The 16,110-nt window shown below is 53.1% G+C and overlaps 1 protein-coding gene across 1 annotated transcript; it reads right to left on the bottom strand.

Moving 5' to 3' along the window:
* Positions 1–56: 56 nt before the first annotated feature.
* Positions 57–15,632, bottom strand: GLA (galactosidase alpha). Its single transcript, XM_038747785.1, is given in 8 exon segments — positions 57–1,174; positions 1,561–1,758; positions 1,851–2,012; positions 3,978–4,069; positions 8,955–9,132; positions 9,866–10,040; positions 15,450–15,526; positions 15,528–15,632. Coding segments are annotated over 8 exon segments (1,302 nt in total). The 3' UTR covers positions 57–859.
* Positions 15,633–16,110: the final 478 nt, after the last annotated feature.

Genomic DNA, 16,110 nt, shown 5'->3' with positions numbered 1-16,110 from the left:
GAAGGCAAAGGGGGATAGCTACATTCATTGCCTGCTTACCAAAAGACACCAGGTACAACAGTATTATGAATCACTTTATGATCGACTTGTATTTTTTTCTATTCACATAGTTGATTGTAATAGCGGCGCTGTAACAAATCAAGGCTCTCCAACCTCCCCTCTAGGTAAACATTTACAAAGGCACTTCAACTGGCCTTTCTCTTAATTTCCCCCTTTCTGATTTGTGGATGCACTCATTAAAAGACAGTAAGCCACCATCGTTATAGTGTACTCTCCCAAGCACTTAGTACAGTGCTCTGCACACAGTAAGTGCTCAATAAATCCAATTGATCCCTCCAAGCCTTCACAATCCTGATGGGCCCCAGCCTTGAGCTGGGGACAACAGACCTGAGCAACTGACAATGCTTGGAAGGACAGGGCCGAGGAGGGCCGGAATAGCACAGCTGTGTCACTGTAAGGAACCAACCATCTGTCCTATGCTTCCTACATTTTCTAAATTTCAATTCTGAGCGGGGAGAGTTGAGCAGAGGAAGGGCCTAGAACCATCAGAGACAGAGCAGCAGCACAGGTGACCTCAGAGGAGTCTGCGGCCAAGGGTGAGATCCAGATTGTCCCTTGATGGGCACTTCAAATCGGCTGAGATGGAATCAGCTTAGCGGGGTGGGCTCTACTTGACCGCCATTCCTTGCATTAAGGAAGTAAACGGCAGAAGGAAGACAAGTTCCTCAGGTTGAGGTCATGGCTTTTAAAGCACCGTAGAAGCCCCACTTGAACAGTGAGCAAAGGGTCCCTGGCGGCCACAGCGGCCGAGGGGACCTCCCGGCCAGCGGGAGCGTAGATGGGGGCGGTCCCGGGGTATTTAGAGGATGGGCCGCGGGAGCCGGCCGCCGCTCAGCGCCCGCCTTGACTGCGCGGGAGCCTCCAGCCGCAGAAGCACGGTGCCCGTGGGGTTGACCCGCTGGCTCAAGATGTCCACCCAGCTGAACAGCCCCAGCTCCGCCCTCGTGGGGAGGAGGCGCGTGATGAGGCAGGCGGGGTCGCAGGCCAGCCCGTTGCCGAGGACGGAGAGGGGGAGGCTGTACCGCTGAGGGCCCCCGATCTCCTGCCGGTTCACCATCGCCACGGCCCACGTCAGGTTGGACAGCGGCCGCTCCCACAAATCAAAGTTGTCTTCCTGCGCGCGGAGGACACAAAACGCAACACGGGAGGGGTTCGTGGGAGAGCCCGGGGCCGGCCCGATTCAAGGGCAAGGGGGGAGGGCTTCATGCCCTGCTCCAGACTTTGCCCCCCAAGGAGCTCAGTGGGGAACAGGGACACGGCTGTGGGAGTGATGCAAGAGCTCCCACCATCCCACTCCACCCTCCAAACAGCTGGAACTGTTTGTTCGCCAGTTGGTTCCCGTGAATCAGCCGGTGCTATCTGAGTGCTCACTGGATATTAAAGGATTGAATCATAAATCCCTGCCAACTGTTGTGGCTTCCAGCCCTCGTTCTCCCCTCCTCTCTGAGCAGCGTGCCCCTCGGACACCAGAGGAGACCGTCCCAGTTGGGCCCTTTTTACCTTGCTGAGCCGGTAGCCCTGCTTGCCCAGAGGGTCCTGGTTGATGGCGATCACCTCCCGGTTCTGCAGCAGGGCCTTGGCCTGGGGGCTGATCTGGCGCAGGTCGTTGGACATGAACAGCGGGGCGGCCATAATGGCCCAGAGCGCCATCTGAGTCACCTGCTGGTCCCAGCTGAGCCCAAAGTTGCCGATCACCAGCTGCGGCGGAGCGAAGCGAGTTAGGGAAACCGAGGTGCAGCCAAGCCGGGAGGAAGGAAGCGCCCATATCCCACGGCGGGGACTCCGCTCACCATGTCGGGGTCGTTCCAGCCCCCGGGGCCGGCCGCGCTGACGAGACTGTCCTGGTTGGAGGCCGTCCAATCCAGGATGCTCTTGATGCTGTCCCACGAGTCGAAGATGTCGCCAAAATTCCTCCAGTGGTTGCAGTACTGGCGGATCTCTGTGTAATTGGGCTGGGAGGGAGGGAGAGGGGAACGGGGCCTCGTTCGGGGACCTCCAGACCCGCTTCGGCGAACGTCCAAGCAGGGCAGGGACGGAGTTGCCGTTTGCCACGAAGGCACGTCCAAATGTTGCCAGAATGACATCCCAGCCGCTTCCCGGTTTGGGCCCGGGCTCTGCGGGTGCCTGGGATCTTCTGGACATTTCTCTCTTGGGGTCCCGATCCCATCTCACCTCCCCCGGGCTTCCTACGGATAACGGTTGCCCAGCTCGGGCAACTGGAGACACCGGGGTCACAGGGTGGCTCCTCGGCCTCTGCTACCGCTGCAGAGGAACGTCTAGTAAGGTGCTCTGCGACAGGCACTCAATAAATGGTATGGTACCTGGAGAAGGATGGGTTTTCAGGAGTGAGGCCTGGCAGAGTTGAAGTGGGAGGGAAACCCAGGGGAGGAGGGAGGGCCACAAACAACAGGTTGGAGGTCAGAGGAGAGCTGACAGATAAGCAATCCAGGAGATTTGTTTGGGCACCTATAGGTGCCCAAAGCAGGTGTGAAAGAGACTGCTGAACAGCCCTGCCTGTTTACTTGTTCGTTCATTCAGTCATTCATTCAATTGCATTTATTCAGCACTTCCTGTGTGCAGAGCACTGTACTAAGTGCTTGAAAAGTACAATTGGGCAACAAATAGAGACAATCCCTACCCAACAACATATGTTAGCGCTTACTCTGATGTCTGTCTCCCTGGTTTCTAGACTATGAGCCCGTTGTTGGTCTCCCATGGGGCTCACAGTCTAAGTATGAGGGAGAAGGATTCGATTCCCCATTTACAGATGACGTAACTGTGGCCCAGAAAAGTGAAGTGACTTGCCCAAGGTCAAGTGGCAGACGAGTGGCCGAGCCAGGATTAGAACCCAGGTCCTTCCAACTCCCAATCCCGTGCTCTTTCCACTCGGCTATGCTCCTTCCTAGGATCTGATTATCTTCTACCTACTTAAGTGTTTAGCAAATGCTTAGTAAATGCCATCATTACCCGTTATTAGTATCTTTCTGAAATGCTACGAAGTGCGGAAAAACACGAATTTGAATCCCCATTTTACAGAGGTGGAAACCGAGGCCCAGAGAAGTTTAGTGACTTGCTCAGGGTCACACAGCAAGCAAGTGGCGGAGTTGGGACTAGAACGCAGGTCTCCTGACTCCCGGTCTGGAGTTCTTCATATCATCATAATGGCATTTATTAGGCGCTTACTATGTGCAAAGCACTGTTCTAAGCGCTGGGGAGGTTACAAGGTGATCAGGTTGTCCCAAAGGGGGCTCACAGTCTTAATCCCCATTTTCCAGATAAGGTCACTGAGGCCCAGAGAAGTGAAGTGACTTGCCGAAAGTCACACAGCTGACAGTTGGCGGAGCTGGGACTTGAACCCATGACCTCCAACTCCAAAGCCCGGGCTCTTTTCACTGAGCCACGCTGCTTCTCCACCTCCTCCAGGAGGCCTTCCCAGACTGAGCCTCCTCCTTCCTCTCCCCCTCGTCCCCCTCTCCATCCCCCCTTCTTACCTCCTTCCCTTCCCCACAGCACCTGTATATATGTATATGTGTTTGTACATATTTATTACTCTATTTTGTACATATCTATTCTATTTTATTTTGTTAATATGTTTGGCTTTGTTCTCTGTTTCCCCCTTCTAGACTGTGAGCCCGCTGTTGGGTAGGGACCGTCTCTATATGTTGCCAACTTGTACTTCCCAAGTGCTTAGTACAGTGCTCTGCACACAGTAAGCGCTCAGTAAATACGGTTGATTGATTGACTGATTGATTGATTCTGCTTCTTTCCACCACATGGTGCGGCACAGACCAAGGAAGGGGACAGATGGGAGGCTGGGAGAGGAGCGAAGGAACTCGGGGATGATTAAAGCCTGGCCGCGCCCGGCCGGTGGCCGTATGCAGGCAGGGGAGGGGAGGGAAGGGGGCTAGGTCCCTCACCTGTTGGAAGGGTCTCAGGTAGAGAGGCCACTCGCAGGAGTACACGATGCTTCTGCCGGTCCCGTTCAAGGCCAAGGACATGTTCCGGTAACCTGCGGGACAATCAATCAACCAATCAATTAATCGTATTTATTGAGCGCTGACTGTGTGCAGAGCACTGGACTAAGCGCTCGGGAAGTCCAAGTTGGCAACATATAGAGACGGTCCCTACCCAACAGCGGGCTCACGGTCAAGAAGGGGGGACAAAACCCCCGCTGACCGAAGCCCCCGCCTGCAAAACCTCAGACCTCCCGGATTCCGGCTCGCAGGCGAGCGCACGGGGCTTCCCGGTTCCTGGCGGACGCTGCCCGAAGGCTCGGATTCTGTTCTTAGATTCGACGGCAAAGACGGGGAAATCCGGAGCTCCTTGAGGACGGGGATCGTGTCTCCCGATTCTATTGCACCGTCCTCTCCCAGGTGTTTAGCCCAGTGCGTAGTGAGCGCTCAATAAATAGCCCGGATGGACCGACTGGTCGATACTGAGGCTGCTTCAATCAGTTCGGCTGCATCGAGGGCCCACTTCAGCTCAGCCTGAGCCTTCCTCGAGTATATATGTTTGTACACATTTTTTTACTCTATTTATTTAATTTATTTGTACATATCTATTCTATTTATTTTATTTTGTTAGTCTGTTTGGTTTTGTTCTCTGTCTCCCCCTTTTAGACTGTGAGCCCACTGTTGGGTAGGGACTGTCTCTATATGTTGCCAACCTGTACTTCCCAAGCACTTAGTACAGTGCTCTGCACATAGTAAGCGCTCAATAAATACGATTGCTGCTGATGATGATGGCTCTTTGGCAGGGGATGGCCCAGCTGGGCCGGTCACCAAAGCCCGCTTCAGGGAGGACGTGCCCTTGGTGGTGGAGAGGGCGAAGCAGGGGCCGAGAGCCGGTGCCAGACACGCAGGGGATGCCAGGGTCTGCCACTGGTTGTCCTGGGCATTGAGGGGGGCTGTGTGCTTTAAGCACAAGAGCCAGAGGGGCCTCACCTCTGCTTCTTGGTACCACAACGATGGCCCTGCACTTTTATTTGGTTGTTTCCCTGCAGGCGGCTCCTCCTGGCAGTGCTCAACGCAAGAGGCAGTGGCAGCAAAAGCCTTGTCCTCTAATAATAATAGTAATGATGGCATTTGTTAAGCGCTTACTATGTGCAAAGCACCGTCCTAAGCGCCGGAGGGGGATACAAGGTGGATCAGGTTGTCCCACGTGGGGGCTCACAGTCAATCCCCATTTTACAGATGAGGTGACTGAAGCACAGAGAAGCTAAGTGACTTGCCCAAGGTCACACAGCCGACGATCGGTGGAGCCGGGATCGATCCATGAATCAACCGGTGGTTTTTACGGAGCCCTTACCGTCGGCAGAGCACTGCTCTAAGCACTTGGGAGAGTACAACAATAGAATTATAGCCACTGTAGCTATAATTCTATTTGTTCTGATGATTGACACCTGTCTACATGTTTTGTTTTGTTGTCTGTCTCCCCCTTCGAGACCGTGGGCCCGTTGTTGGTTAGGGACCGTCCCTATAATAATAATAATAATAGCATTTATTAAGCGCTTACTATGTGCAAAGCACTGTTCTAAGCGCTGGGGCAGATACAAGGTGATCAGGTTGTCCCAACGGGGGCCCACAATCTTAATCCCCATTTTACAGATGAGGTAACTGAGGCACAGAGAAGTGAAGTGACTTGCCCAAAGTCACACAGCTGACAAGTGGCGGAGCCGGGATTTGAACCCACGACCTCCGACTCCAAAGCCCGGGCTCTTTCCCACTGAGCCACGCTGCTTCTTTCTATATGTTGCCGACGTACTTCCCAAGCGCTTAGCACAGCGCTCTGCACACAGTAAGCGCTCAATAAATACGACTGAATAATAGGTTTGTCAGACACGATCCCTGCCCTCAAGGAGTTTCCTGCCCAGTGGGAGCAGCTTACAATCTAGTGCCATCAGCCCTGGCCCGGGGCTCTTTGCCAGAGCTCAAGGATACGGGCCTGGGCTATAAAAGGGTCCCCAGCGGATGATGATGATGATAATAGTAATAATAATAATAATATCAAGCGCTGCCAGGGACGGGGAGTAGGAGGATCTAGAATGGGGAAGAGATTGGCAGGGGGTTCCCCAAAACTCTCTGGTGGGTGGATTGGAAATCCAGGAACTTGGATGGCACCTACATTCAAGTAAGGATGTCCTAGAGGCAGGGCCTGAGCTCACTCAGAGGGCAACTAGTTTTGCTGGAGCATATAATAATAATAATAATAGTATTTGTTAAGCACTTACTATGTGGCAGGCACTGTACTAAGCACTGGGGTGGATACAAGCAAATAGGGTTGGAGATAGTCCCTTGTCCCACTTGGGGCTCATAATCTCAATCCCCATTTTACAGATAATAATAATAATAATGGTGGTATTAAGCGCTATGTGCAAATCACTGTTCTAAGCGCTGGGGAGGTTACAAGGTGATGAGGTTGTCCCACGGGGGGCTCACAGTCTTCATCCCCATTTTCCAGATGAGGGAACTGAGGCACAGAGAAGTGAAGTGACTCGCCCAAAGTCACACAGCTGACAAGTGGCGGAGCCGGGATTTGAACCCATGACCTCTGGCTCCAAAGCCTGGGCTCTATCCACTGAGCCACATCCACAGATGAGGGAACTGAGGCCCAGAGAAGTTAAGTGACTTGCCCAAGGTCACACGGCAAATGGCGGGGCCGGGATTCAAACCCATGACCTCTGACCCCCCAGGCCTGTGCTCCAACCACTACGCCATATAATATTCACCCCACCCTCAGCCCCACAGCACATATGTAGCAATTTGTTACGTATTTAGTTTCATGTCTGCCCCTGCTCTACTGTACCGTCCCAAATGTTTAGTAAAGGGCTCTGCACACTGTAAGCGCTCAGTAAATACCAGCGATTAATTGATCCTCCCCAGGTCTCCCAACATGATGCATTTGTACCCAAGGCTGTGTAGCTGGCCCTCTAGACCGTAAGCTTGCTGTGGGCAGGGAATATGTCTGTCATACTGTTACACTGTACTCAACCACGCGCTTAGTACAGTGCTCTGCACAAAGTAAGCGCTCAATAAATATGACTGACTGGAACGGAAGTCCTGAGCCCCTTCCTTCCTCTCCCCCTCGTCCCCCTCTCCATCCCCCCCATCTTACCTCCTTCCCTTCCCCACAGCACCTGTATATATGTATATATGTTTGTACATATTTATTACTCTATTTATTTTATTTGTACATATCAAATGTACAAATAAGGAGTTCAAGGAGTGTAGACAACTCCTTGAACGAGTTGTCTACACTCGCTGCCTCGAATTCCTCAACAACAACTCTCTCCTCGACCCCCTCCAGTCTGGCTTCCGTCCCCTACATTCCACGGAAACTGCCCTCTCAAAGGTCACCGATGACCTCCTGCTTGCCAAATCCAACGGCTCCTACTCTGTCCTAATCCTCCTCGACCTCTCAGCTGCCTTTGACACTGTGGACCACCCCCTTCTCCTCAACACGTTATCTGACCTTGGCTTCACAGACTCCGTCCTCTCCTGGTTCTCCTCTTATCTCTCCGGTCGTTCTTTCTCACTCTCTTTTGCAGGCTCCTCCTCCCCCTCCCATCCTCTTACTGTGGGGGTTCCCCAAGGTTCAGTGCTTGGTCCCCTTCTGTTCTCGATCTACACGCACTCCCTTGGTGACCTCATTCGCTCCCACGGCTTCAACTATCATCTCTACGCTGATGACACCCAGATCTACATCTCTGCCCCTGCTCTCTCCCCCTCCCTCCAGGCTCGCATCTCCTCCTGCCTTCAGGACATCTCCATCTGGATGTCCGCCCGCCACCTAAAGCTCAGCATGTCGAAGACTGAACTCCTTGTCTTCCCTCCCAAACCTTGCCCTCTCCCTGACTTTCCCATCTCTGTGGACGGCACTACCATCCTTCCCGTCTCACAAGCCCGCAACCTTGGTGTCATCCTCGACTCCGCTCTCTCATTCACCCCTCACATCCAAGCCGTGACCAAAACCTGCCGGTCTCAGCTCCGCAACATTGCCAAGATCTGCCCTTTCCTCTCCATCCCTACCACTACCCTGCTCATTCAAGCTCTCATCCTATCCCGTCTGGACTACTGCACCAGCCTTCTCTCTGATCTCCCATCCTCGTGTCTCTCTCCACTTCAATCCATACTTCATGCTGCTGCCCGGATTATATTTGTCCAGAAACGCTCTGGGCATATCACTCCCCTCCTCAAAAATCTCCAGTGGCTACCAATCAATCTGCGCATCAGGCAGAAACTCCTCACCCTGGGCTTCAAGGCTGTCCATCCCCTCGCCCCCTCCTACCTCACCTCCATTCTCTCCTTGTCCAGCCCAGCCCGCAACCTCCACTCCTCCACCGCTGATCTCCTCACCGTACCTCGTTCTCGCCTGTCCTGCCATCGACCCCCGGCCCACGTCATCCCCCGGGCCTGGAATGGCCTCCCTCTGCCCCTCCGCCAAGCTAGCTCTCTTCCTCCCTTCAAGGCCCTGCTGAGAGCTCACCTCCTCCAGGAGGCCTTCCCAGACTGAGCCCCTTCCTTCCTCTCCCCCTCGTGCCCCTCTCCATCCCCCCCATCTTACCTCCTTCCCTTCCCCACAGCACCTGTATATATGTATATATGTTTGTACATATTTTTTACTCTATTTATTTATTTATTTTATTTGTACATATCTATTCTATTTATTTTATTTTGTTAGTATGTTTGGTTTTGTTCTCTGTCTCCCCCTTTTAGACTGTGAGCCCACTGTTGGGTAGGGACTGTCTCTATATGTTGCCAATTTGTACTTCCCAAGCGCTTAGTACAGTGCTCTGCACATAGTAAGCGCTCAATAAATACGATTGATGATGATGATGATAACACACTTACTCCACAGCCCCCACCCCCTCATCCAAGCCAAAGCTCCGGCCGTACCTTCGGCCAGGTGTTCCAGACTGTCACAATAGCACCCGTCAAACTTCAGCAGGTCCACGCCCCAGTCAGCAAAGGTCTGGGCGTCCAGTTCGTAGGCCCCGAAACTGCCGGGGTAACCAGCACAGGTGTGGTTGCCCACGTCCTCATAGATCCCGAGCTTCAGCCCTTTGGAGTGAACCTGGAGGGAGAGGGAGAGAGGGAGAGGGAGAGGGAGAGGGAGAGGGGGAGAGGGAGAGGGGGAGAGGGAGAGGGAGAGGGAGAGATATGCATTTACAATGAAAATAAAATACGGCCGTAGGAAGGTGCAGAAAAGCAGAGAGATTCTAGCAGCAGCCCAATCCAGATACGACCTTCGCTTTCCAGATACTTCTGGACAAGACGGGTTTTTCTGGGGAGAAAGGCCGCGCATTCCAGCCGAATCAGCTAAAACAGCTCAGGCCCTCCAACAACAACACGATAAAGAGTTATCAGCAAGCACTATCTACATCTCAGGTGGTGTCTTGAGTAATCCGGCGGTAGAGACGGCCCCGTGCGCCGCCGATAACAACCGCAAATCCCACGTTCCTTGCTCACCCCAGAGATGGGGCAAATTCTCTTGAGTAATCCTATCCAAGAGCGGTAGAGCCGGCCTCGTGCGCCGCCAATAATAACTGCAAATCCCACGGTCCTTGCTCACCCCAGAGATGGGGCAAATTCCGGCATCCCGGCCGGGTAGAGAGGGGGCTGATAAGCGGCTGTGACTCAACGTGTACTTGGGGAATGAAAACTCTTCGGCCGGGGCTGGGGCCTCCCCAGCACCCACGGGTTTCACAAGGGTCACGAGGGCCGTTTCCCAATCCTCGCCCGGATGGCGAGCCCGAATAAGGACGCCCGGGCCGAGGGGAAGGCCGGGCTGAGTGGCGGCGACTCACGTAGTTGGCCAGGCGGCGGATCCCGCTGGGGAAGCGGACGGGGTCCGCCCGGAGCCTCCCGTCCTCGTCTCGGGTGGGGGCCATCCAGCAGTCGTCGATGCAGATGTACTGGTAGCCCGCGTCCTTCCAGCCCTCCGACGCCATGATGTCGGCCATCTGCATGAACAGCTGCTCGCTGAGGACAGACAGCCGGGAGTCACGGCCCGGGAGGGGGGGCGGGTGGCCAGAGCCCCCACACCCGAGGGCCCGCAGCTGGATGGGCGACTGGAGGAGCTCTGCTCGTGACGGCTACCGTCATCATCAATCGTATTTATTGAGCGCTTACTATGTGCAGAGCACTGGACTAAGCGCTTGGGAAGTACAAGTCGGCAGCATCTAGAGACGGTCCCTACCGAACAGTGGGCTCACGGTCTAAAAGGGGGAGACGGAGAACAAAACCAAACATACTAACAAAATAAAATAGAATAGATATGTACAAGTAAAATAGAGTAATAAATATGTACAAACATATATACATACAGACAGGTGCTGTGGGGAAGGGAAGGAGGTAAGATGGGGGGGATGGAGAGGGGGACGAGGGGGAGAAGAAGGAAGGGGCTCAGTGTGGGAAGGCCTCCTGGAGGAGGTGAGCTCTCAGTAGGGCCTTGAAGGGCTCACCGGACAGTCCCCCCCAGGCCGGGATGGAGGGGGCCGACTTGGGGAAAGGACGGTAACTTTGGACCGTCAGCTCGTTGTGGGCACAGTCTACCAACTCTGTTATACTGTACTCTCCCGAGCGCTCAGTACAGTGCAGTACTGTTCCGTCCCCCCCTTTTATCATCATCATCATCATCAATCGTATTTATTGAGCGCTTACTGTGTGCAGAGCACTGTACTAAGTGCTTGGGAAGTACAAGTTGGTAACATATAGAGACAGTCCCTACCGAGCAGTGGGCTCACAGTCTAAAAGGGGGAGACAGAGAACAAAACCAAACATACTAACAAAATAAAATAAATAGAATAGATATGTACAAGTAAAATAAATAAGTAAATAGAGTAATAAATATATACAAACATATACACATATATACAGGTGCTGTGGGGAAGGGAAGGAGGTAAGATGGGGGGGATGGAGAGGGGGATGAGGGGGAGAGGAAGAAAGGGGCTCAGTCTGGGAAGGCTTTTAGACTGTGAGCCCACTGTTGGGTAGGGACCATCTCTATCTGTTGCCAACTTGTACTTCCCAAGTGCTTAGTACAGTGCTCTGCACACAGTAAGCGCTCAATACGATTGATGATGATGCAGTAAGTGCTCAACAAATACCACCAATTAATTATCAATCAATCAATCGTATTTATTGAGCGCTTACTATGTGCAGAGCACTGTACTAAGCGCTTGGGAAGTACAAATTGGCATCACATAGAGACAGTCCCTACCCAACAGTGGGCTCACAGTCTAAAAGGGGGAGACAGAGAACAGAACCAAACATACCAACAAAATAAAATAAGTAGGATAGAAATGTACAAGTAAAATAAATAAATAAATAAATAAATAGAGTAATAAATATGTACAACCATATATACATATATACAGGTGCTGTGGGGAAGGGAAGGAGGTAAGACGGGGGGATGGAGAGGGGGACGAGGGGGAGAGGAAAGAAGGGGCTCAGTCTGGGAAGGCCTCCTGGAGGAGGTGAGCTCTCAGCAGGGCCTTGAAGGGAGGAAGAGAGCTAGCTTGGCGGATGGGCAGAGGGAGGGCATTCCAGGCCCGGGGGAGGACGTGGGCCGGGGGTCGATGGCGGGACAGGCGAGAGCGAGGTACAGTGAGGAGATTAGCGGTGGAGGAGCGGAGGGTGCGGACTGGGCTGGAGAAGGACAGAAGGGAGGTGAGGTAGGAGGGGGCGAGGGGATGGACAGCCTTGAAGCCCAGGGTGAGGAGTTTCTGCCTGATGCGCAGATTGATCGGTAGCCATTGGAGGTTTTTGAGGAGGGGAGTAATATGTCCAGAGCGTTTCTGGACAAAGATAATCCGGGCAGCAGCATGAAGTATGGATTGAAGTGGAGAGAGACACGAGGATGGGAGATCAGAGAGAAGGCTGGTGCAGTAGTCCAGACGGGATAGGATGAGAGCTTGAATTAGCAGGGTAGCGGTTTGGATGGAGAGGAAGGGGCGGATCTTGGCAATGTTGCGGAGCTGAGACCGGCAGGTTTTGGTGACGGCTTGGATGTGAGGGGTGAATGAGAGAGCGGAGTCGAGGATGACACCAAAGTTGCGGGCTTGTGAGACGGGAAGGATGGTAGTGCTTATCGACTCTGCTGTACTGTACTCTCCCAAGTGCTTAATACATTGCTCTGCACACTCTGTCAGCCCTCGATAAATATCGCCATTTGACAGTATTTGCCACTTCTGCAACAACTGCCCCCGTGTAAAGTAGTATTTATTAAGCACTTCCTCTGTGCAGAGCACTGCACTGGGCTCTGGGAAAGAGGATTCAAGTGGGAACCACCTGTCAACTCCTACTTGTGGCCTTATTGCATAACAATCAATCGTATTTATTGAGGCTTACTGTGTGCAGAGCACTGTACTAAGCGCTTGGGAAGTACAAGTTGGATATCATAGGCATATCCACTATGCCTATCTGTACATTATTCTAGCATCTGTCTCCCCCGCGAGACTGTACGCTCCTTGAGGACAAGGGATCATATCTACTACTCTACTGAACGCTGCTAAGTATAGTGCTCTGTAAACTGCTCATTTTTTAAAAATGGTATTTGTTACGTGTTTACTAGGTGCCAGGCACTGAACTAAGTCCTGGGGTAGATTCAAGCTAATCCGATTGGACACACACCACCTTCCACATGGAGCTCACAGTTTTAATCCCCATTTTACAGATGAGGTGAGTGAGGCCCAGAGCAGTTAAGTGACTTGCCCAGAGTCACACAGCAGACAGGTGGCAGAGCTTCATTCAATTGTATTTATTGAGCGCTTACTGTGTGCAGAGCTCTCCCCCTTTTCCCCCCCCCAGCACCTGTCACTTAACTTCTCTGTGTCTGTTACCTCATCTGTAAAATGGGGATGAATTCTGTGAGCCCCCCATGGGACAACCTGATCACTGTGTACCCTCCCCGGCGCTTCGAAAGGTGCTCGGCACGTAGTAAGCGGTTAATAAATGCCCTCATTATTATTATTATTGTCAGCTGTGTGATTCTGGGCAAGTCACTTCACTTCTCTGGGCCTCAGTGACCTCATCTGTAAAAACGGGATGAAGATTGTGCGCCCCACATGGCACAACCTGATCACTTTGTATCCTCCCCGGCGCTTAGAACGGTGCTTGGCACATAGTAAGCGCTTAATAAATGCCCTCATTATTATTATTATTGTCAGCTGTGTGACTCTGGGCAAGTCACTTCACTTCTCTGAGCCTCAGTTACCTCAACTGTAAAAAGGGGATGAAGACTGTGAGCCCCAAGTGGGACAACCTGATCACTTTGTATCCTCCCCAGTGCTTAGAATGGTGCTTGGCACATAGTAAGCGCTTATAAATGCCCTCATTGTTATTATTATTGTCAGCTGTGTGACTCTGGGCAAGTCACTTCACTTCTCCAGGCCTCAGTTACCTCATCTGTAAAAAGGGGATGAAGATTTTGAGCCCCACGTGGGACAACCTGATCACTCTGTATCCTCCCCGGCGCTTAGAACGGTGCTTTGCACATAGTAAGCGCTTAATAAACGCCATCATTATTATTATTGTCAACTGTGTGGCTTCGGGCAAGTCACTTCACTTCTCCGAGCCTCAGTTACCTCATCTGTAAAAAGGGGATGAAGATTGTGAGCCCCACATGGGACAACCTGATCACTTTGTATCCTCCCCGGCGTTTAGAACAGTGCTTGGCACATAGTAAGTGCTTAACTAATGCCATTATTATTATTATTATTATTATTATTATTATTATTGTCAGCTGTGTGACTCTGGGCAAGTCACTTCACTTCTCCGGGCCTCAGTGACCTCATCTGTAAAAAGGGGATGAAGACTGTGAGCCCCACATGGGACAACCTGATCACTCTGTATCCTCCCCGGCGCTTAGAACAGTGCTTGGCACATAGTAAGCGCTTAATAAATGCCATCATTATTATTATTATTGTCGGCTGTGTGACTCTGGGCAAGTCACTTCACTTCTCCGAGCCTCAGTTACCTCATCTGTAAAAAGGGGATGAAGACTGTGAGCCCCACATGGGACAACCTGATCACTCTGTATCCTCCCCGGCGCTTAGAACGGTGCTTGGCACATAGTAAGCGCTTAATAAATGCCATCATCATTCTTATTATTGCCGGCTGTGTGACTCTGGGCAAGTCACTTCACTTCTCTGGGCCTCAGTGACCTCATCTGTAAAAAGGGGATGAAGACTGTGAGCCCCACATGGGACAACCTGATCCCTTTGTATCCTCCCCGGCGCTTAGAACGGTGCTCGGCACATAGTAAGCACTTAATAAATGCCATCATTATTATTATTATTGTCAGCTGTGTGACTCTGGGCAAGTCACTTCACTTCTCTGAGCCTCAGTGACCTCATCTGTTAAAAGGGGATGAAGACTGTGAGCCCCACATGGGACAACCTGATCACTCTGTATCCTCCCCGGCGCTTAGAACGGTGCTTGGCACATAGTAAGCGCTTAACTAATGCCCTCATTATTATTATTATTGTCAGCTGTGTGACTCTGGGCAAGTCACTTCACTTCTCCGAGCCTCAGTGACCTCATCTGTAAAAAGGGGATGAAGATTGTGCGCCCCACATGGGACAACCTGATCACTTTGTATCCTCCCCGGTGCTTAGAACAGTGCTTGGCACATAGTAAGCGTTTAATAAACGCCATCATTATTATTATTATTGTCGGCTGTGTGACTCTGGGCAAGTCACTTCACTTCTCCGAGCCTCAGTGACCTCATCTGTTAAAAGGGGATGAAGACTGTGAGCCCCACATGGGACAACCTGATCACTCTGTATCCTCCCCGGCGCTTAGAACAGTGCTTTGCACATAGTAAGCGCTTAATAAATGCCATCATTATTATTATTATTGTCGGCTGTGTGACTCTGGGCAAGTCACTTCACTTCTCCGAGCCTCAGTGACCTCATCTGTAAAAAGGGGATGAAGACTGTGAGCCCCACATGGGACAACCTGATCCCTTTGTATCCTCCCCGGCGCTTAGAACGGTGCTCGGCACATAGTAAGCACTTAATAAATGCCATCATTATTATTATTATTGTCAGCTGTGTGACTCTGGGCAAGTCACTTCACTTCTCTGGGCCTCAGTGACCTCATCTGTAAAAAGGGGATGAAGATTGTGCGCCCCACATGGGACAACCTGATCACCTTGTATCCTCCCCAGCGCTTAGAACGGTGCTCGGCACATAGTAAGCGCTTAATAAATGCCATCATCATTCTTATTATTGCCGGCTGTGTGACTCTGGGCAAGTCACTCCACTTCTCTGAGCCTCAGTGACCTCAACTGTAAAAACGATGCTGATGACGATGACTGTTCTGATGCTGCTGCTGATGCTGAGGAGGCCGCTGACCGCGCCGCGTTGGGCCGCGGGGCCCCGTTACCTGACGCAGGCGAGCGGCTCGTCCCCGCAGTCCGTGTGGCAGAGGAAGCGCTCCCAGTGCAGCCAGCCCATGGGGGGGGGTCAGGGCCAGCCCGTTCGACAGGGCCTCCACCCCCGACACCAGCACCACCACCACCACCACCACCAGCAGCACCGGCGGCAACGCCACCGGCGGCCCCGCCATTGGACGCGCTCCTCCACCTCCTCCTTGCCGTCGTCGTCTCCTCAGCGCCCGCCCGCCCCCTCCCCCACCCGCCACGCCCTCCCGACCAATCAGCGCCCGGGACGCCCGAGCCGGCGGCCAATCAGAGGCGCCGTAGGCCGGGGTTCCCGCCTCCCCCCCTCTAGGCCAATCAGCGCCCGGGACCCCCGAGACGGCGGCCAATCAGAAACGCCCTCGGCCGGGGTTCCTTCCTCCCCGCCCCTCCCACCACCCGGGCAATCAGCGCCCCGGTCGCCCGAGCCGGCGGCCAATCAGACGCGCCCTCGGCCTGGGTTCCCTCCGCCCGCCCTCCCGACCAATCAACGCCCAGGACGCCCAGGCCGGCGGCCAATCAGACGCGCCCTCAGCCAGGGTTCCCTCCTCCCCGCCCGCCCCCTCCCCCACCGACCCCGCCCTCCCGACCAATCAGCGCCCGGGACGCCCGAGACGGCGGCCAATC

The sequence above is a fragment of the Tachyglossus aculeatus genome, chromosome 6 (genome assembly GCF_015852505.1).
Source record: "Tachyglossus aculeatus isolate mTacAcu1 chromosome 6, mTacAcu1.pri, whole genome shotgun sequence".
NCBI classification, from domain to species: domain Eukaryota; kingdom Metazoa; phylum Chordata; class Mammalia; order Monotremata; family Tachyglossidae; genus Tachyglossus; species Tachyglossus aculeatus.
The sequence above is the reverse complement of the archived record's forward strand: the minus strand, read 5'-3'. Positions and strand labels throughout refer to the sequence as shown.